This window comes from Salvelinus fontinalis, chromosome 5, assembly GCF_029448725.1.
Source record: "Salvelinus fontinalis isolate EN_2023a chromosome 5, ASM2944872v1, whole genome shotgun sequence".
NCBI classification, from domain to species: Eukaryota; Metazoa; Chordata; class Actinopteri; order Salmoniformes; family Salmonidae; genus Salvelinus; species Salvelinus fontinalis.
Window position 1 is genome coordinate 29942898 of NC_074669.1, and position 21163 is coordinate 29964060.

At 44.2% G+C, this 21163-nt stretch overlaps 1 protein-coding gene across 6 annotated transcripts in view; it reads left to right on the forward strand.

The window, feature by feature from the left end:
* The window catches only part of LOC129855459 (KICSTOR complex protein SZT2-like), a 110108-nt gene that overhangs the window by 42832 nt on the left and 46113 nt on the right, over window positions 1–21163 (forward strand). For all 6 annotated transcript variants that reach the window (XM_055923131.1, XM_055923132.1, XM_055923134.1 and 3 more), the window contains 11 exons: window positions 2129–2314; window positions 2528–2821; window positions 3045–3477; window positions 14069–14143; window positions 14380–14518; window positions 15137–15269; window positions 15649–15769; window positions 16723–16875; window positions 17193–17295; window positions 17484–17601; window positions 18001–18109. In XM_055923131.1, the coding sequence (XP_055779106.1) occupies window positions 2129–2314; window positions 2528–2821; window positions 3045–3477; window positions 14069–14143; window positions 14380–14518; window positions 15137–15269; window positions 15649–15769; window positions 16723–16875; window positions 17193–17295; window positions 17484–17601; window positions 18001–18109 (1864 nt within the window). The remainder of the gene's footprint in view (window positions 1–2128; window positions 2315–2527; window positions 2822–3044; window positions 3478–14068; window positions 14144–14379; window positions 14519–15136; window positions 15270–15648; window positions 15770–16722; window positions 16876–17192; window positions 17296–17483; window positions 17602–18000; window positions 18110–21163) is intronic.

Below are 21163 nucleotides of genomic sequence, written 5' to 3' on the forward strand. Positions count from 1 at the left end.
TTCTTTATGGGGGCGTGTTTGTTAACAATACCACTGAAATATCAAAAAATAAGGTTCAAGCGTCTTTGACAGAGGGGATCAAGCTGATTCTATACCATTTTACAGAGGCCAGTTCATGAAGGAAGGCTTGCTCATTAAAGTTTTTTAGCAAGCGTCTATTACAAGTCAGGACAGGTCTTTTCACTGTTCAGCTGTACAACAGTGATCACTAAGGTCATTACAGAAAACACCAGACTGATATCTATCAGGATTATTTGTGAGGATAACAGCAAGGAGAGTAGCCTTTTCTGGGTGTTTGGAGTCATACCTTGTGGGATTGGTAATAATCTGAGAAAGATTTAGAGAGTCCCATTGCGTTTGGACTTGGTCAAGTGGTTTAAGCATGTCCCAGTTTAGGTCACCTATTAGGACAAATTCAGACTTAGTGTAAGGGGCGAGGAGAGAGCTTAGGGCAGGTAGGGTACAGGCCGGTGGTGATGGAGGACAATAGCACCCAACAACAGTCAACAAAGAGCTATTTGAAAGTTTAATGCTTAAAACCAGCAAATCAAATTGTTTGGGGACAGACTTGGCGGAGACAACCGACCACTGAAGGTGATTCTTGGTAAAGATTGCCACTCCCCCACCTTTGGAAGATCTGTCTTGCCGAAAAAGCTTATAACCAGAAAGGTTAACACCAGTATTCAAAACACTCTTCCTTAACCACGTGTCAGTAATGACCAACACATCTGGATTGTAGCTGTGAACCCACACTTACAATTGATCCATTTTAGGTAATAAGCTTCTAATCTTAACGTGCAGAAAAGCCAGGATTTTACGAGAGCAGAAATCAGTGAAGCAGATATCAGAGCACAAGTCAGAATTGGGGCTAGCAACAGTAGATGGGCCAGGGTGATCAGGCACATTTTCAGATATCATCAACAGTAATACAGTCAAGGCACGGCAGAGGACAGGGAGAGCTCTGCAGTGCTGATTTATATCATCTGAATGTGCATCAGATGGCAACAACATCATATTGTACAGCAATTTCATCAGGTAACATGAAAATAAAGCGAGAGGTGGTTAGAATAGGATGGGAGGCCAAAAGTCTGTGTAACCAATAGAGAGTCAGAGTCCCGAGTGTGGGAACAAACAGTCTGTCCCATGCTTGGGTAAAGAAAGTTTGTAGTCAACAAAGTATGCAGGAGTCATGAGGCAAATAGCAACATGCACAAGAAAAAAATCTAATATATAACGACTTGGGGCTAGCCATTGTACGTTCAGAGTCACTCGCCCCAACAGTGTGTACGTGCTGGAGGCGAGCGAAAGCTCGGGAGAGAGGGGGGAGTGTGGTGGCGGTACTTGTACCAGACGGGGAGACAAGCCAGGGCAGACGGTGAACAGATTTCCAGGTGGAATCCAAGTTGCAGTGCAGCAGGCAACGGGAGTAGGTGTCACACGCTTTTATTTATTTCTGGAGGCAGATTTCTTGTAGAAAATGCCAGTGAATGGTCTTTGAACAGCAGGAGGGGTCTTCAGAGGACGCTTCAAAGACTCCTGCCACTTGTTGGGCCAAAAGGCCTCGACACCTTTTACTTCACACCGTAGTGCTAATTGAATTTGTATCTGGTCTGTCCTTGCAAGCTTGGGAGCCTTAACTAAACATTCAGTCCCCATAATGTAAAATATATCCTTGTAATGTGCTTTCTTTTTCTTTTTCTTTTTACTTCTTGGCTTTAAAAATAGCATCATACCAAACACTACTCACTCAGTTCCAGGTTGGAATGGTGTCCTCTGGTCTCTGCTGTTTGTTTGCTAGAGCACCCTTCGTATAGCTTTAATTTGTCAAAATTAGGTTGTAGGTTTGAAGTTTTGATCTGGAGCGAAGGCCATGCTGTGGAGGGTAGCATCCTGCATATTTACCTGCCGAAAAATCTACATTTATCTATCCTTTTGTAAAAAAACATGTTGAAAAATGTGAGAGCTCACATGTGTGAATTACTTTTGAATTTCATCTCGATCTTGGAACTTCATATTGATATTGATTTGACTTTGAGCTAGTCGACCACTAAATAGCAGGAATTCACCCTGTCACTGAGCTACACATTTCAGGCCCATTCACTCACCTCTCCCTCTCCTGTCGCTGTAGATCCGTTGGCTCTTGGAGGACGAGATTGTGTCAGCGCTGCGTCTCTCCCGGGTTATCCGCTCGTCCATGCTACAGAAGGTGGCGGATCACGTGTTTCGCTCAGGCGGGCGACCACGGTGCCACTGTGAGGTCGTTCCTCTGCAGTTTGTCTTCGGCCCTGAGCAGTCCCTGGAGAAGTTCAAAGAGGTATGGTGGGAGGCTGACCAGAAGCGGTCACAGGGAGAACTGTTTTTCTTTCATAGCAAAGATGAGTTTTGGCCCTTTTTTCTAGTGGGGTCAATTCGTTTTTCACATTGTCAGGAACCTTACATGTTGCATACCCAAGTGCTACTCTGACGATTTGCTTTTCAATGAGGAAAATTGGTACTGACCCTCACCCTTGAATCTTCCCATCCACAGGAGTTCCGTAGGATGTCATTCTCAGGTTATCTTCTGAATGGAGAGCAAGACAACTTCTACTATATGTCTCTGAGTAGACTCCACCCCCAGAGGATCCAGGCTGCTAAGAGGCTGTCTGAGAGCACTGTCAACCCTGGGGAGGCGGGGTGGAACTCCATGATTGGACGGAACTCACAGCCATCCAATCACTGTCCTGATGTGGACGACAGCGTCAGGGCTCCGTCCATTCATGGCACACCAGGAAGAAGACCTGACCACGAAGCAGAGGTGGCGAGGGTGGAGCCAGACAGTGAGGTTTGTCAAACTTTTGGGGGGAGGGGGAGTTTCAACCTGACCAACTAGTTTATTTCCAAGCATCCTCTTTCATGGTCCTTCCAGCCGGATTAAGGTCTCTTATATTTCAATTTATTTTTATGAATAAATGAAATATTTATGAATGTATGAATAAATGAATGGATTAATAAATGGAGGAATGTGTATGAATTTAAACTGAATTAATTATTTTATGTACCTTAAGGTTCAGGGAGAAGAGAAGAAGTCTACTGTCGGGGCTGTTAATGAATCTGCGAGTTACTCAGCCCAGGAGCGCAGCGACACCCCAATCAAACCATCCCGAGCTGACTCAGAGGAGGGCCCTAGACCCCGCTTGAGTTCAGTTGGTGCTACCTCCACTGCCGCGGGTGACAGCCCCCGGTTGAGTTCTGTTGGTGCCTCCACCAGTCGACCCCGACTGAGCTCTGTGGGCAGAGGAGGAGAGGAGATAAGACCTCGGCTGAGCTCCGTGGGCTCCACCTCCACCTCTACCTCTACCACTACAGGGGACGGCGGCCAGGCCAGCACCCCTCAGCTCCAGCCCAGCACTAGCACCGACCGTTCCTCAGAATACACCTCGCCCCCCAAGACCCCCTCCACAGTCAGCCTGGCCGAGTCGGTGCAGTCCACCACCCACAGTGAGTGTCCCTTTCTCTAGACCCAGACTATATCAAGTACCTTTAGTTCCAGCTGCATTGTTGGGTGGTGTTCAGTAGGGATACATTTTTTTTAACAAAGTGCAACAGGGGAGGTGTTCATAGACAAAACAAAGGCCTTAAAATGTCCAAAGTCTTCTCGGCCACATGTCAATAGTACCACCCCACATCAATACAGTTCAAATAGCAATTCACAATAAGTGAAACACAGGAAGATGCTGATCCCACATTGTGTGCTGATCCCCCACAAATGAAGCAATCATCCCCTTCAGGTTTCGGTTTACCCTCTCGGTCAGATTGGTCTGAGGATGGTAGGCTGTGGTCAGCTTGGCAACTACACCCCAGTAGGTACAGAGCTCTTTGTAGATTCCTGATATGAACTGCAGACCTCGGGTCAGAGAGAAATTGGTCTGGAGTCTTGAATCTGGTAAAGAATTCCCTTCGCAGAATTAGAGCAATGGCAGATGCAGTGGCTCTGCAGAGTGGAAACAACTCCACCCAGTGTGTGTAGTAGTCCACTACCACCAGTAAAAATTCTTTCCGGGTCCCCCGGCTGGGAGGAAAATATCCCATGAGGTCAATTCCCAGCATTTCATTGGGATGGTTCACCGTGGTCTGCTGCAGTTTCACAGCAGGTCTGCCAATGTCTGGTTTGTATTTCTGCCAGACTTCACACAGTTGTACAAACTTCTTGGTATCAACCCACATGCCTGGCCAGTAAGCCACCTCCTGTAATCTTCGGTAAGTCTTAAAAACTCCAAGATGGCCACTCATGGGGTTGGCATGAAAAGCTTGGATCATCTGGTCACTCAATGTAGAGGGGATAAAGATGCGGTAATGGGTGTTGTGTGTTCCATCTCCTCTTGGAGTTTTGATACACTTTATTCCGAATTATGCTGAACTTCTCATTGAAGCGACTCTTCAAGTCTTCTTCAGACAGGCTCTTGTGAATCGCCATTATGGCGGCGTCATTCTGCTGTGCTCTCCACACATACTCATCATCCAGAGGGAAGGAATCATCCAGACACTTAGCGGTTGACAACGGTGGGTGTAGTTGGTGCATGGAAGTCAGGCGCAGGAGAGCAGAGATGAATGGACAATGTACTTTACTTAGGCAATCATAATACAGATCGCAACCGCGTCACAAAACAAATACCCACAGAACAAGTGAGGCAGCTAAAGTACAAAACCCAAAAACAAAGTACCGGCTGCCACGGTACTGGTAGAACAAAACCCGGCACAAACCAGCAGGAAGCGTTCCAACTTTGACAATAAACAATACCCCACACAGACATGGAGGGAACAGAGGGTTAAATACACATGTTAATTAGTAGGAGATGTAAACCAGGTGTGCAGGAAGACAAGACAAAACAAATGGAAAATGAAACGTTGATCGGCGATGGCTAGAAGACCGGCGACGTCGACCGCCGAACGCCGCCCGAACAAGGAGAGAAACCGACTTCGGCGAAGTGGTGACAGCGGTAGTGTAAGTGCTGCACAATGGAGAACAAACATTGGCAGTCTCTATAATCTAAAAAAGGGCATCTGGTACAACATTCTATTTTCCTTTGCGATACTCAATGATGAAGTCAAACCTCTGAAGTCTGCTCGACCAGCAAATAAGACAGCTGTTGGTCTTGCCAGATGCTAGAACCCACTGCAGAGCAGAGTGGTCTGTGACAATGGTGAAGACCTTCGACTCCAAGTAGTAGTTCCATTTCTCCAAATCCCAGACCACCGCAAGGCACTCCCTTTCAGTCGTTGAATAATTCCTCTCGGCTGAATTAAGGGTGAGACTTGCATAGGCAAGAACTTCTTCTGTTCCAGGACCTGTTTGTTGAGCCAAGACTGCTCCATATCCTGTTTGACTTGCATCCATGTACACGATGAAATCAGCATTCAGATTAGGATGTCCAAGCACTGGAGGAGTGATGAGACTGTTTTTGAGTGCTTCAAATGTGCTTTGGCATGCAGGGGTCCATTGGAATTTCACAGCCTTCTTCTTAAGGTGGTTGAGTGGTTCGGTGACCTTTTGAAAAGTCAGTCACAAACCTGTGGTACCATCCAGCCATACCCAGGAAGCGCTGAACAGCCTTGAGGGATGTGGGAATTAGGAATTCCTGCACTGATGCAAATTTGTCTGGATCTGCATGGATACCTTCAGCATTAACCACATGACCAAGGAACTTGAGTTCTGGCAAACAGAAATGACACTTCTTCAAGGTCAAACCTGCAGCCTTTAGTCTGTCGAAGATGGACCGTATGTCTTGCAGATGATCCGCGACAGAGTAGGAGTAGAGTATGATGTCATCCAGATACACAAGACAATTTCTTCCCCTCAGATCTCCCAAGACAGTCTCCATCAACATTTGGAAGGTTGCTGGAGCATTCTTCGAACCAAAATGCATGACTTTGAAGGAGTACAAACCAGCAAGGGTGACAAAGGCAGTCATGTCCTGACTTGCGGGATCCATTGCCACCTGCCAATATACACTGTTCAGATCCAGATTACTGAAAATAGATGCTCCTGCCAGAGAATGTTTGGTAGAGGGTAGGCATCGCTTTCTGTTATGGCTTTTGGCTTCCTGTACACAGAATCGATATCCACCATCTGTCTTTGGAATCAGGACAACCGGAGAAACCCATCTGGAAAAAGAAGGTTCCACAATTCCATTCTCCAACATGCTTTTGAGCTGTTCATTGAGATTTGGAAGTTTGGCAGGGGACAGCCTGTAGGGACGCTGCTTAATGGGGACTTCGTGCCGGGTATAGATTTTGTGTTTGAAGACGGTTGTAAGAGTACAGAGCTCACTGTTCATCTCCAACATCTGGGAGAGCTGCCACCTCTCGTCCTGACAGACATGCCTGTTCCACAGCTTGTTTGATGTAGAAATCAGCGTCAGGTTTGCTGTTACTCTCGAATAGAAGGGGGGGTACGGCTGTACTGGTGGAACTTGTTTTTGTCTTTGTCTCTTCTTTGTATTTTCTCTTTTTTTGTCATTGTCTTCAACTTGATCTAGCCAGCACTCTGAATAAGGTAGCAGGCTCCAGTCTGAAATCAGTGCATTTCCAAGTCGAAATGGATGAGGCTGGGAATGTTCAGAGCGCAGCCGATAGGATGGTTTGGACATCGAGATGGTCAGTCCACTGAAGGACAGGAAGTCCAGGCCAAGGACTAGAGCAAATGCAAGGCTCGGATCTGAAAGAATAGCCACAGGAAGGTTAATAGTCTCATCATGCAGCTTTATTGTCATATCAATCCAGCCCAAGGGAGTGGTAGGTTCTCCATTGGCCAAGTACAATGGCCCTTCCTCCCAGGTTCAAAGCTCCTCATGAGGTAATGCTATGTTTCGCACAGGGCTTCTTGCATCAGGGTGTAAGTTGCTCCTGTGCCGATTATGGCCTTCCTTCTCCAGTTCTTAACAGTCAGAGGAACCAATAGTTGTTGCGGAATAGGAATAAGATAGCCAGTTGTGCTGTCTAAAGGCTTCACGGTGGGCATTAAGGCCGACCAGATTGTATGAAAGCCACCACTCCTGTCTAGACTGTCGATTTTCTGACCTCTTCCTGAATCCCGACGCTGGCCATAGAGGGGTCAACCTCCAGCACATCACTGAACTTTTGTCTTGGATCTTGGGCACAAATAGCTGAGACGGTTTAGCCCCAGGAGAGTTATGGGTATACTGGGATAAGGGAACAGAGTTTTGAGTTTGGAGGTGGTGCTTCCAGTCCTTCTCAAACTGAGTCCCAAGACGCACCAGATCATCCACATTCTGCACATGTTCCCGAAAGTTGACTGGCAAAACGGGGAACCATGTTCTTAAGAATGAGTTTGACCATCTCTTTCTCAGTAATGTCAGTCTTCCATCTCTTACATAGAACTCGATAGAAGGCAAAGTCCCGTATTGGCTTTGCTTCACCCTGGACTCTGTTACGAACCCGTTCTGCCAGTTCATCCTCATAGTCCTCTGAGAGGAAGGCTGAGAGGAATAATTTTTTGAAACTCCTCCCAGGATGACACATGTTCACGGGCTATATCCCACCAGGCTCTTGCTGTACCATGGAGAACACTGAGGAGGGTGTCAATAACCTCCAAGTCAGTAAGGGGCCGGATAGAAAGGAAATCATTACACTTAGATAAGAAAAACAGTGGATCTGTGCTGCCAAAAGTGGGGAAAAGTAGTTTGATAGGGAGGGAGCTCTCTAGAGGAGGCATGATAGTGGCAAGGGGTCTTGGGGAAACCGGAGTTCTGTTTAACAGTTTCTTAAGAGGGGTTTTTGTAGTGCTACCTGTTCCTATTCTCTTAATGGCAGAGCCTGAGGGAAGTGCAGAGGATTTGTCCAGAAGGGAAAAACACTGCATTACCTCCTGGTGTAGCTCTTCCAGTTCAAGATCTGTGACATTCTGTGCTTTTTCCATCTCATTAAATGTATCCTTTTTGAGTCTGTTCAATCAAAAATCGTAGTTCCCCTGTGAGAGAATTGTCCGCCATAACCTCTTTCAGATAAGAACACACTCCCTTCACATCAGAGGCTGACTCCTCTGCTTTCTGTTTTTGTTCCTCCTCAAGATAGGTAATGACTAGATGATGGTTAGTTTCTATTTGTGTTTTGAAACTTTGCATTTTTCCTTGAATATCCTGTTTCAGAGAATCTTGTAAATATTTCTGTATCTGAATAGTTTGTTGTTGGTTTCCTCCATTTGACGGGGGAGGTGAGCCATCCACTGCACATCTTTCTGATGAGCCTCCACACTTTCACTTAGTTTGCGAATGGCATTTTCCTGCATTGTCAAACTATGATTGGTGTGTGTCCATTGTTGTTCCATTTGTCCAGTGAGCACAGAGACACCTCTCCCAGTCTGTCTGGGCAGGGTAACAGGAAGAGGTTGAGGGGAGGGTAATAGTGGAGAAGTTATAGGTGAGCCAGAAGCCTGAGGATAAGGGCCAGTGCTTTCCAACTCCATTACACCATCGATTCCTTTCCCGGTCATGATTACCATTAGGTGTGTCCACATTGGCACAGTATGGGGTGCCAACAAAAGACATGATACAACTTTGTGTGGGTGGTGTCATGGGTGCTTCTCTTCAAGTCCCTGTTTGGGCGCCAATTCTGTATCGGTATTGTTAGAGAGGGGTGAAGATAAAGATTTTGTTCGGGCACAAGGCAGGTATTAATCCTGCCGAAAGAAAAATGGTAGGATAGAGAGAGTACTACTACCAGACGCACACATCAGCAGAAAAGACTGCCTAGAGTGTAGCCTGTTTGCCAGATAGCCAGCGGAGAGAAAAGATAAGACACACCATATAAAACACACATCACAGCACAGGGGTAACCCAACCAATAATACCTCATATAATAATAATAATGGCAGAGCAATTTAACGGCGACTTCGTAGAAGCAATTTACAAGAAAGAACCCAGTCATCAACATTAGAGGATTTGCAATAATCTGTATTACCTCCCAGTGGAGGAGTGCAGAGGGTATGGAAGGGGGGAGTGTGTGTGGGGGGTTGGGGGGGGGGGAGGGGGGGTTCATAGCCAAAACAAAGGCCTTAATGTCCAAAATATTCTCGGCCACATGTCAATAGTACCACCCTACATCAATACAGTTCAAATAGCAATACACAATAAACTTACACTGTCTTTTGCCGAAAAGTATTCAACCTCTTTGTTATGACAAGTCTAAATAAGTTCAAGAGGAAAAATGTGCTTAACAAGTCATGTAATAAGTTGGATTGACTCACTTTGTGTTTAACATGATTTTTGAATGACTACCTACACATTTAAAAATATACATTTCACCTTTATTTAACCAGGTAGGCCAGTTGAGAACAAGTTATCATTTACAACTGCGACCTGGCCAAGATAAAGCAAAGCAGTGCGACACAAACAACTACGCAGAGTTACACATGGCATAAACAAACGTACAGACAATAACAGAATAAAAAAATCTATATACAGTGTGTGAAAATGTAGTAAGATTAGAGTGGTAAAACAATAAATTGGCCATAGTGGCAAAATAATTACAATTTAGCATCAACACTGGAGTGATAGATGTGCAGATGATGATGTGCAAGTAGAGATACTGGGGTGCAAAAAAGCAATATGGGGATGAGGTAGTTGGGTGAGTTATTTACAGATGGGCTGTGTACAGGTGCAGTGATTGGTAAGCTGCTCTGACAGCTGATGCTTAAAGTTATAGAGGGAGATCTAAGTCTCTAGCCTCAGTGATTTTTGCAATTCGTTCCAGTTATTGGCAGCAGAGAACTGGAAGGAAAGGTGGACAAAGCAGGTGTTGGCTTTGGGGATGACCAGTGAAATATGCCTGCTGGAGCGTGTACTACGGGTGGGTGTTGCTATGGTGACCAGTGAGCTGAGATAAGGTGGGGCTTTACCTAGCAAAGACTTATAGATGACCTGGAGCCAGTTGGTTTGGCGACGAATATGTAGCGGGTACTTGCCAACGAGAGCATACCGGTCGCAGTGGTGGATAGTATATGGGGCTTTGGTGACAAAACAGATGGCACTGTGATAGACTGCGTCCAATTTGCTGAATAGAGTGTTGGAAGCTATTTTGTAAATGACATTGCCGAAGTCAAGGATCGGTAGGATAGTCAGTTTTACGAGGGTTTGCTTGGCAGCATGAGTGAAGGAGGCTTTGTTGCGAAATAGGAAGCCATTTCCAGATGTATTTATTTATTTTACATATTTTTTAAAGGGGTGGATCAGCTTAATATTGCGGAAAGAATGTTGCTTCCAATGTAATTGTCTGCATCATTTCCAATCCCCCATATTTTTGGGGTAAATATATATATCCATACACGTATGCATACATATACACATATATACATATACATACACATACCTATATGGACATACATACTTTTTAAAAGAATATACCTTTATTATTATTCCCCGCAAACCCTACCACCGATCCCCCAATTGGAGTAAACTAATAAACACTTCTGCTTTTACCTTCAATTTATACATCTTATACACATTTTACAGACACATTCTACTACAATAGTTCTCTCTTGTTTGTTCTTAGTCCTTCCTCTATTTCTGATGTCCATCCAGGTTGATTTCTATTTGTAACTGTGCTATTTCACAAAAGTTCCGAACCTATATACATTTTACAGATCCCATATGCTTTACATTGTTTATCTTGTTATTAGTCCCACCCTTCAGCTCCATTCAACCCTTCCCATCTATCTTCCAACATCATCCATTTCGGATTTTTATTTGCCATATATTTTTCAACCGTGCTGTGATGATTCACAAAAGATTTGAACCTTCCTATTCTCATAGCTTCTACAGATTGTAAATTTAAAAATATATTTTTTTGCTAAAAGAATTATTATATTATTGATTGATTGACTATGGCTTTTCAAATCCCCCAGTATTGCTATCTGTAGCGTTAGTTCTAGGCAAATGTTACAATTCTTCAGCCATTCCTGGACCAAAAACGAGCTACATATGGACACTACCAAAATAAATGATCTAATGACTCTGCCTCCTCACAGCAGAATCTGCAGAGCTGGGAAGATTGTATCCCCCATATATATAACATTCTATTAGTTGCAAGAATTTTGTATAGTAATTTAAATAGAAAAATTAGACGTTTTGAATCCGGCGTTGTTTTGCGTATCAATTCATAAACCATGTGCCATGGAATGGGTACATCGAAAATCTCTTCCCAACTACTTCCCAACTAGGTCGAAGTGGTGGGTAGTATATGGGGCTTTGGAGACAAAACAGATGGCACTGTGATAGACTGCATCCAATTTGCTGAATAGAGTGTTGGAAGCTATTTTGTAAATGACATTGCCGAAGTCAAGGATCGGTAGAATAGTCAGTTTTACGAGGGTTTGCTTGGCAGCATGAGTGAAGGAGGCTTGTTGTGAAATAGGAAGCCGTTTCTAGATTTAATTTTGGATTGGAGATGCTTAAGGACATCAGGGTTGGCGTAGTGTGCTACAGCAGTGAAAAAAAAAAACTTGGGGAGGAGGCTTCTGATGTTAACATGCATGAAACTAAGGCTTTTACGGTTATAGAAGTCAACAAATGAGAGCGCCTGGGGAATAGGTGTAGTACTGGTGGCTACAGGGCCTGGGTTAACCTCTACATCACCAGAGGAGGAGTAGGAGAAGGGCACGGCTAAAGGCTATAAGAACTGGTCGTCTAGTGCATACCTACACATACCGTACACACATCTGTAAGGTCCCTCTGTCGAGTGGTTTATTTCAAACACAGATTCAACCACAACGACCAGGGAGGTTTTCCAATGTCTCACAAAGAAGGGCACGTATTGGTAGATGAGTAAAAATAAAAAAGCAGACATTGAATATCACCTCCTCCAAGGTGAAGTTGTATCACTACACCCAGCTACTAAAAAGATGCAGGCATCCTTCCCAACTCAGTTGCCGGAAAGGAAAGAAACCGCTCAGGGATTTCACCATAAGGCTAATGATGACTGTCAAACAGTTAGAGTTTAATGGCTGTGATAGGAGAAAACTGAGGATGGATCAACAACATTGTAGTTTTCCACAACACACATGTATAATGCTGTGTTTTGCTCAAACACAATAACAAAATTAATGATGCTAATTTCATTGTTGTAATTTTCTATTCTGTTTAGCTTTTATTTTGGTGATTTGTTAGTTCTTAAAGATTATATTATAAAAAATATATATAGGTTTTATTATCTTTTTGACATACTTTAGTGCCTTATTCAGACCCCTTGACCTTTTCCACATTTTGTTAGGTTACAGACTTTTTCTAAAATTGATTCGTTTTTCCCCCCTCATCAATCTAATTATTTTTATGAAATATCACATTTACATAAGTATTCAGACCTTTTACTCAATACTTTGTTGAAACACCTTTAACAGCGATTACAGCCTAGAGTCTTCTTGGGTATGACGCTACAAGCTTGACACACCTGTATTTTGGGAGTTTCTCCCATTCTTCTCTGCAGATCCTCTGAAGCGCTGTCAGGTTGGATATCAGGTTGGATGGGGAGTGTTGCTGCACAGCTATTTTTAGGTCTCTCCAGAGATGTTAGATCGGGTTCAAGTCTGGGCTCTGGCTGGGCCACAACTGCGTTGTTTTGGCCTTGTGCTTAGGGTCCTTGTCCTGTTGGAAGGTGAACCTTCACCCCAGTCTGAGGTTCTGAGCGCTCTGGAGCAGGTTTTCATCAAGGATCTCTCGGTACTTTGCTCTGTTCATCTTTCCCTCGATCCTGACTAGTCTCCCAGTCCCGGAAAAACATCCCCACAGCATGATGCTGTCACCACCATACTTCACCACAGGGATGGTGCCAGGTTTCCTCCAGGCGTGACGCTTGGCATTAAGGCCAAAGAGTTCAGTCTTGGTTTCATTAGACCAAAGAATCTTGTTTCTCATGGTCTGAGTCTTTAGGTGCCTTTTGGCAAACTCCAAGCGGGCTTTCATGTGCCTTTTACTGGCTTCCGTCCGGCCATAAAGGCCTGATTGGTGGAGTGCCGCAGGGATGGTTTTCCTTCTGGAAGGGTTTCCCATCTCCACATAGCAACTCTAGAGCTCTGTCAGAGTGATCATCGAGTTCTTGCTCACTTCCCAGACCAAGGCCCTTCTCCCCCGATTGCTTAGTTTGGCCAGGCAGACAGCTCTAGGAAGTGAATGGGATTTCCTGTAGTCCACGATCAGCTCCTTTGTCTTGCTGATGTTGAGGAGAGCTTGTTGTCCTCACACCACACTACCAGGTCTCTGACCTCCTACTTATAGGCTGTCTCATCATCGTCGGTGATCAGGCCTACCACCGTCGTGTCGTCTGCAAAATGAATGATGGTGTTAGTCGTGCGCGGCCACTCAGTTGTGGGTGAACAGGAGGTACAGGAGGGGACTTAGGTGCCAGTGTGGCGGATGTGTTGTCGTCTACCCTCTGTGTGGAGTGTCTCTTGCAAGGCTAGCTGTGTGTAGCAGATACTGACAAACCAATGATAAACCATTGAGAAGTGAGCGAGTGCTGTGTGAGTGAGTGAGTGAATCATCAGCAGCACTAACATCACAAGTCTCTTGGCTTAGCTTGCAGCTTTACTGAGTGTCTACCTCCAGGCTGTTTTCTCCCTCTCCTCACCAGATCAACAGGGAGCAGCACACAGCTCAGCTCAGAGCTGACAGACAGACAGAATAATACATGTGATGACCCCCCCCTCCCCGTACTCTCTTCTCTCTGGGGTACTTGTTCCAACACTGATTTGGGGAGACTCATAGGCCCTGCCAGGATAGGGGAGAAGGGAGGAGGAGAAAGCCCTGAGGGTCTCAGTCATGTCTCGGAGAGTCTAGGATAGTGGAGCTCTTGAGAGTGGTCAGTGCTAGGGAGGGTTGTTTAGATTGGGCCTGGGTTGTGTTCAGTAGGCACAAACCTGAAGAATGCTCCGTGAAACAGTTGGGTACTGTCTGTACATTCAATAATACATTTTTTTGTTTTCATTTTATATGTGCCCTAGCGAACATGCCCTTGGGCTGTGCTGACTCAGGTGAATGTGTTGTGGCGTGAGACTATAGAACTCCTCTCCTTCTTTCCACAGGCAGCGGGAAGCTGAGGCCCAGTCGAGTCCAGAGTGTGGTCTCCAGTCAAGGCAGCCTGGACTCTGACATGCTGGGTAAGAGATGGACATTATAGTGATGATGACAAAGATGATGATTATAGTGTTGATTATCACAATGACAATCATAATGATGATGATAAGGATTATGATCTTCATCACAATGATGATAATGATGATGATGATAATGCTGCTGGTAACGCCCATGATGATAATAATGATTATGATACCAATTCTAATGATTACTGATCTCCGGGACATTAAAAAAAACACATCTACCTGTATATTTTCAGGTTATGACGGTGGCAGCAGTGACTCTGAGTGTGAGAGCCCCACTGTGGATGAGCAGGAGTCCCAGGCCCCTCTGATGCCTGACTTCTGGCTCATCGTTAAGATCCACCAGGACAGAGTGGAGGTGTACTCTCAGTCTAGGTGAGGGAGGGGCTTAGGCAGGACACTTATCCAGCTCATAACTGGTTCTCATCTTCATCTATTTGAACTTTTCGGAATGCCATCTGACATGACATAATTGTTCCATAATGTTTCCATTATTTAGCTCTTGAGAACCCTTTTGGAAATACATTTCATAAATACAATATTATTCTTACTAACCACGTTTCCATGCGAGTAAAGTCATACGGTGTATTAAAAACAAAATCACAACAGCTTTGACTGACAGGAAGTGTCGTTTAAATTTCAGAAATGTCAACAGATAATGTGTTCGTTCGACATGGTGGGATCTTTTTATAAAACCAGATTGGGCAAGTTTGCCATTTTTTACAACCGTTTCTGTGACAAAATCATCGAGAGAGTGGAAAATGCCATGGAAACACAGTGAACTTAACTTTTTTTTATTCGGTACATTAGAACTTTAGCGCATTTAAAAATAAATGTGCGCTACCTCTTCACGCATCTTGCACATTTTTTTATGCGGATAATATTTGCATGGAAATCTGTCGCAAATTGGATGGAAAGCTAGCTACTGAGATAAAATATATTTAGCAAGACAGATCTGTAAGATACAAATCCATCATGGCATATTGTGTACAGGAGCTTCAATGAAGCTAAGGAGGGCAGAGTAGAGGAGAAGGAGGAGGAGGAAGAAGAGGAGGTTCCAGAGTACTTACGGCTGCATCAGATGGTGGTGAGGAAGATTGGGGAGATCTGCCGTATAGTCAATCAGGTAGGTTACACCCCTTTATATGACTGTGATCCTCTGACCTTAATTAACACTTTTCCATTAAGAAATAGTTTGTAAAAGGTAGGTTACGCTCTCGCCCTTCAAGACACATCTGCCACTTTATTGCTTGTATAGCAAGTTGCAACATTAAAGTGCAGTCCTAGCCTTTAACCCTCCCTCCCTCTGTCGGTCTGGTTGGTGCTGTTCAACCTCTAAGGCTACATTCAAATGTCCACAGTAGCATACCTCTTATAACTAAGCAGCGTATTACGCTTGCATTCTAAGTAGTGTGCTAGTGTGGATATTGGAACAGGCACTAACTCTCCTCTCTCGCCTCTCTTCTGTCTCGCCCCTCTGTTCTGTCTCTTCTGTCTCTCCACAGCGTCTACTACTCCAGGACCTCCACGACAGCCATGTGTGTAACTCGCTCCTGGTGGCAGAGAGCGAAGAGGACATCTGGAAGAATGAGTCCCTGTACAGACAGAGACTGGCCAACTCCGATGGTCAGTCAGTCAGCGACGCTCACAACCACACACTAATACAAACAGCCATGATGCATGCTTTTATGTAGACTCAACGACTTTCTAAACCTGCTTTACATAAATATCCAACAACTGTTTTGGGGTATTGACTACAGCCAAGGTAAAAGGATGTACAGTCGTAGTTTGTGTGGAACATCCCTATTCTAGTACCTAAGGCTATTTTAGGACATTTTTGCAAGTATAAACTTCATGTGCATCATATGCACGCCTTTGGTGGCACCAGGTTTGTTGTTGTACAGTGCACAAGTTAGTATTGGATTGCACTTTCTTGGCCCCACAAGCTCCCAACTGTCATAGTGATAGTAGAGCTCAATCCAATACAGGTCCATGGAGAAGGAAGCACACACAAACACACCCACTCTCTCTAATGTATTCAAGGTTACAGGTAGGAGCATTAGTGACAGGCCAGTGAAGTATGCTCGGAGACGGGAGCAGTGTGAAACGCTCATTAGATTCATTTTCTATTTTATGGCAGCCGTTAAGCCAGAATTACCAACTGTTATTTTCTAATATGGCAGATTTTCTTCCGCTCCGGTGTGTGTAAATGAATTGGATCCTGTAGAGGGGATAGGCATCAGAGAGAAGGCTTGTTGTTTGCGACTGCAGTCCAGTAACATAATGTTAGTGTGGAAGGGAAGTGGCTCCCAGAGCAAATTGTGTGTCTTTTCTCGGCTGGCGTCATGCTGAAATGCGCCCCCCCCCCCCCCCCCTCCCCTTTCCTCTCAGCAACTGTTGGTACATTTATTTGTAAATTATTTTATTTTCCTTTTTTAATCTTCTCGTGTCTCTTTCTTTCTTGTCTCTTTCTTTCTCTCGCTCTCTCCCTCCCTCCCTCCCTCCCTCACTCACTCACTCACTCACTCACTCACTCACTCACTCACTCTCACACACACACACACACGTACACACAACAGATTACAATGCAGAGGAGAGCTACCAGCCACGGGACTACCTAGCGGCCACAATGCAGTTCATCCCGGGTCACTTTGCCTGTGAGGTGGTGTGGAGCACCGTCATCCACATCCACCCTCGCCTCAAGATGGGGCCTAACATGGGGGTGTCCCGGGGTGAGTCCGTGACACTCGCAAAATACAGGACAAGAATGTGTTTGGGCATGCAGAAAAATAAAGACCACCAACAGAGCAGGACTTCATATCTTCATGACCATTAACAATAACCCCTTGATCCTGAAAAATACTTTTGAATATGCCAATATGAATATACATATGAAAATGATGTGGAAATGATAATGAATAGGTCTTCCTTTACTTAAAATACATTTTAATATGATGGATTCAGTACAATCAGTGTGAGTATATTTGAGATCATTTTCTCAGTATCTTTATTTGTGTTGAATGACTCTCTTCTCATCACCATATCCCAGCTATCCAGGCTCTGCGGTCAGTGCTCAACGCCATGTGTGTGGTCAACAGGAAGAGCATGTTTGTCTATCAGGAGCGCTCCACTAAATCAGTCTTCTACCTCAGGTTAGCACCTAGTGCCCCCCTCGTTCTAACTCCGCTGCCTCCCCTCTCATTGTACAACAGTCCCACCTCTTCATAGGCTCTCCTCTCTCCTGCATCCAACCCTGCACCCAAATACTTTCATTGAAGGAATTGAATTGAGCAGGCCAATTCTTGCTTATGAATATTCCCATGATCTGTATTCTTCACAGACTTTCTGAGACGTCCCAAACAGGGAAATACTCTGACCTGGATGGCAACCTGCACCCCATGTCTCGCTGCGTCGGCCTCGCCCGGAGCCAGGAGCCGCTCTACTCTGAGGACCTCACGGTACATTAGCACACTTTCTCATATGAACAGCAAGCATCTTGAAGAACCATTAGGGCTCTACTCTGAGGACCTCACGGTACAGTAGCACACTTTCTCATATGAACAGCAAGCAACTTGAAGAACCATTAGGGCTCTACTCTTGTCGTCTCATAGTAAACTCATACCACACTCGTAGTGTATTTCTCTATAAAGAGCAGGCAGCTTTGGCACTGAGAAACCATTAGGACTCTGAGATGGTGTCACCGCTAGATGATTGATCTGCTGTTCCCAGAACTGTGGTATCCTGCTCTTGGGTTAGAGAGGATTGTGCGATGTCACTGTCAAATATCTACAGTGGTCTGACATAGGTTCGTGTGTCTGCATGTTGTGTGTGTGTCTGTGTTTTCTTCCTATCCCCAGGGCTCCCGGTCATCTCTGGAAGGTGCTCGGGCGTCTCTGGAAGGTGCTCGGCCAGTGGGACAGGTGGACAAACACATCTTGTTGCTGGTGCATGGAGTGGGAAGTGCTGGTAAGACAGGGGTTTGAAGAGCAAGGGGAAGAAAGGGGCTCACATGGCTAGGGGACGATTCTAGGAAAGAGTGTAATTGACAGTGATTATGACTGCATACTTTTGGTACTGATAGCAGAGAATCCTACGGTGTATGGATTGTGAGAAGAGTTCTCCTAATGAGGGATTAACTGCATATGTAAAGGTCTGATGCGGGAGTTAAATGTAAAACACGACCTGTTTGTCTCCTCTCGGTGCATTTCCTCTCTGAGTTAAATTTATCCCTGTTTACTGTCCTCTTGGCAAACAGATGAAACATGAAACTGCTGATTCATTCTGTAGTCTGTGCTGCAGTACCTTCTAATGGCCTGCTAGATGGCACTGTTGCTCCTGCTCCATCTAGCTCTTCCCAGGCTTCATCCATGACATCAGCTCTTTTCCTCTGAAAATGTTTCTTAACAAGAGGGACATATTAAATTCGTACATGTTTTTTTCTCTCCCCCACAACTGTTCAACTTATTTATTGATGAATTCCTTTGTTTACAGAGAGGTGACATTTTCTTGAAGTGTGTGCATTTGTTTCAATGCAGCTTTTGTTTCTAAGGCTCCAGACCATGGGCCTCGTTTATAAACCTTGTGTATGCACAAAATATGTATGCTCCAGTTTTCACACAGAAGTTGGCATTCATAAAAACTGCCCCTTGACCTGTGAATGTGCTTATCCTCCTGCAAACCTTAGACGATGCGTACGCATAGTTTCCAGTGGTTGAAGTATTGCATTGCCACAAGGCAAAAGTAGCCTAGTAACATTGTGCAAAAAGGGAAAGTAAGGGTGGATGGTAGGCCACTTCCTTGCCCTGGTTGGTGTTGGTGAGCAAGGAAAGGGAGGATGCAGAATATCTAGTGCATGTTTTTTATTTTAAGGCTCTTGGAGCAGGTATTTATAAAATATACAAATTATCCAACAAGATGCTGGACCAGGCTCGGTGTATAATAAACCCTTTTTATTCTTTTTTCAAAACTAGTCAAATGAATAGAAAGACTGAAGAGCAGTCTGACTAGCCCCTCGGGCTCAGAATAGATGGCCCTGCCAAGCCAGGCGGCCATCTTCAACTACCATAAAGCTCTACACCCGAGCATATATACCCTGGCAGAGACCAGGTGACAGGAAGCACTTGTATTTGAATACACTTTGTCAAACTAAGCCTATAAACACTTAGCAAAATAAACTACTCTACAATAACAGTTTAGTAACCTGTACGATACAGAAATATACAGAATACTTTTAAAGAGCTGGACTAGAGCAGGAACTCTTTCCCCCCAATTAGTAACATAGTGTCCCTTAATTAATTGTCACCTGCATGCATGGTGGCCATGCCCCTCCACATGCCACAAGACCAATCTCACACAAACATTTGTTAGTACTGCTTTAGACTAGAAAATAGTACAGATTTAGACTAGCAACATAACTAACAAACTTTCTGATTTAAAAAGTCCCGTGTGGCTCAGTTGGTAGAGCATGGCGCTTGCAACGCCATGGTTGTGGGTTCAATTCCCACGGGGGGACCAGGGTTCAATTCCCATGGGGGGACCAGGATGAATATGTATGAACTTTCCAATTTGTAAGTCGCTCTGGATAAGAGCGTCTGCTAAATGACTTAAATGTAATGTAAATGTATTTACTTCTCATCTCTTCTGTAATTTATATTTAATGTTTAGAAATTATTTAGAATTGATCAAACACAGGTAACGTGACCAAGCAGTTATATCGCAATGTATACTGTGAAATGGGTCTAGTGAGGAGGCACAGAGTTAGCTTTCTCACAAGGAATGTATGATGAAATGTTAAATGTAAATGTAATGATTTATTCATGAAAAAAACAGGTAGCTAAATATGAAGATGCAATCATTGGCTGTTCGTGAGAAGAGCGAAAATCTATTAATTTGATAGTTACATTGTAAAATAATTAGAAATCTATTTCTGATTATTTATTTCATTTCCATGATCATTGCAAAATAAATTCCTGACTGATGGTTTCATTCTTGTAAATTAGCCTACAACAAGTTAGGATACAGTGGCTTGCGAAAGTATTCACTCCCTTGGCATTTTTCCTATTTTGTTGCCTTACAACCTGGAATAAAAATGTATTTTGGGGGGAATTGTATCATTTGATTTACACAACATGCCTACCAATTTGAAAAAAACAAGAAATAAGACAAAAAAACTGAACTTGAGCGTGTATAACTATTCACCCTCCCAAAGTCAATACTTTGTAGAGCCCCCTTTTGCAGCAATTACAGCTGCAAGTCTCTTGGGGTATGTCTCTATAAACTTGGCACATCTAGCCACTGCGATTTGACTAAAAACTGCTCCAGCTCCTTCAAGTTGAATGGGTTCCGCTGGTGGCCAGCAATCTTTAAATCATACCACATATTCAAATTGGATGGAGGTCTGGGCTTTGACTAGGCCATTCCAAGACATTTAAATGTTTCCTCTTAAACCACTCGAGTGTTGCTTTAGCAGTATGCTTAGGGTCATTGTTCTACTGGAAGGTGAACCTCCGTCACAGTCTCAAATCTCTGGAAGACTGAAACAGGTTTCCCTCAAGAATTTCCCTGTATTTAGCACCATCCATTATTCTTTCAATTTACACCAGACATAGCGTTTTCAATGATGGCCAAAAAGCTACATTTTAGTCTCATCTGACCAGAGTACCTTCTTCCATATGTTTGGGGAGTCTCCCATATGCCTTTTGGCGAACACCAAACGTGTTTTACTTATTTTTTTTCTTAAAGCAATGACTTTTTTTCTGGCCACTCTTCCATAAAGCCCAGCTCTGTGGAGTCTATGGCTTAAAGTATTCTTATGGACAGATACTCCAATCTCCGCTGTGGAGCTTTGCAGCTCCCTCAGGGTTTGGTCTCTTTGTTGTCTCTGATTAATGCCCCCCTTGCATGATCTGTGAGTTTTGGTGGGCAGCCCTCTCTTGGCAGGTTTGTTGTGGTGCCATATTCTTTGCATTTTTTTTATAATGGATTTAATGGTGCTCCATGGGATGTTCAAAGTTTCAGATA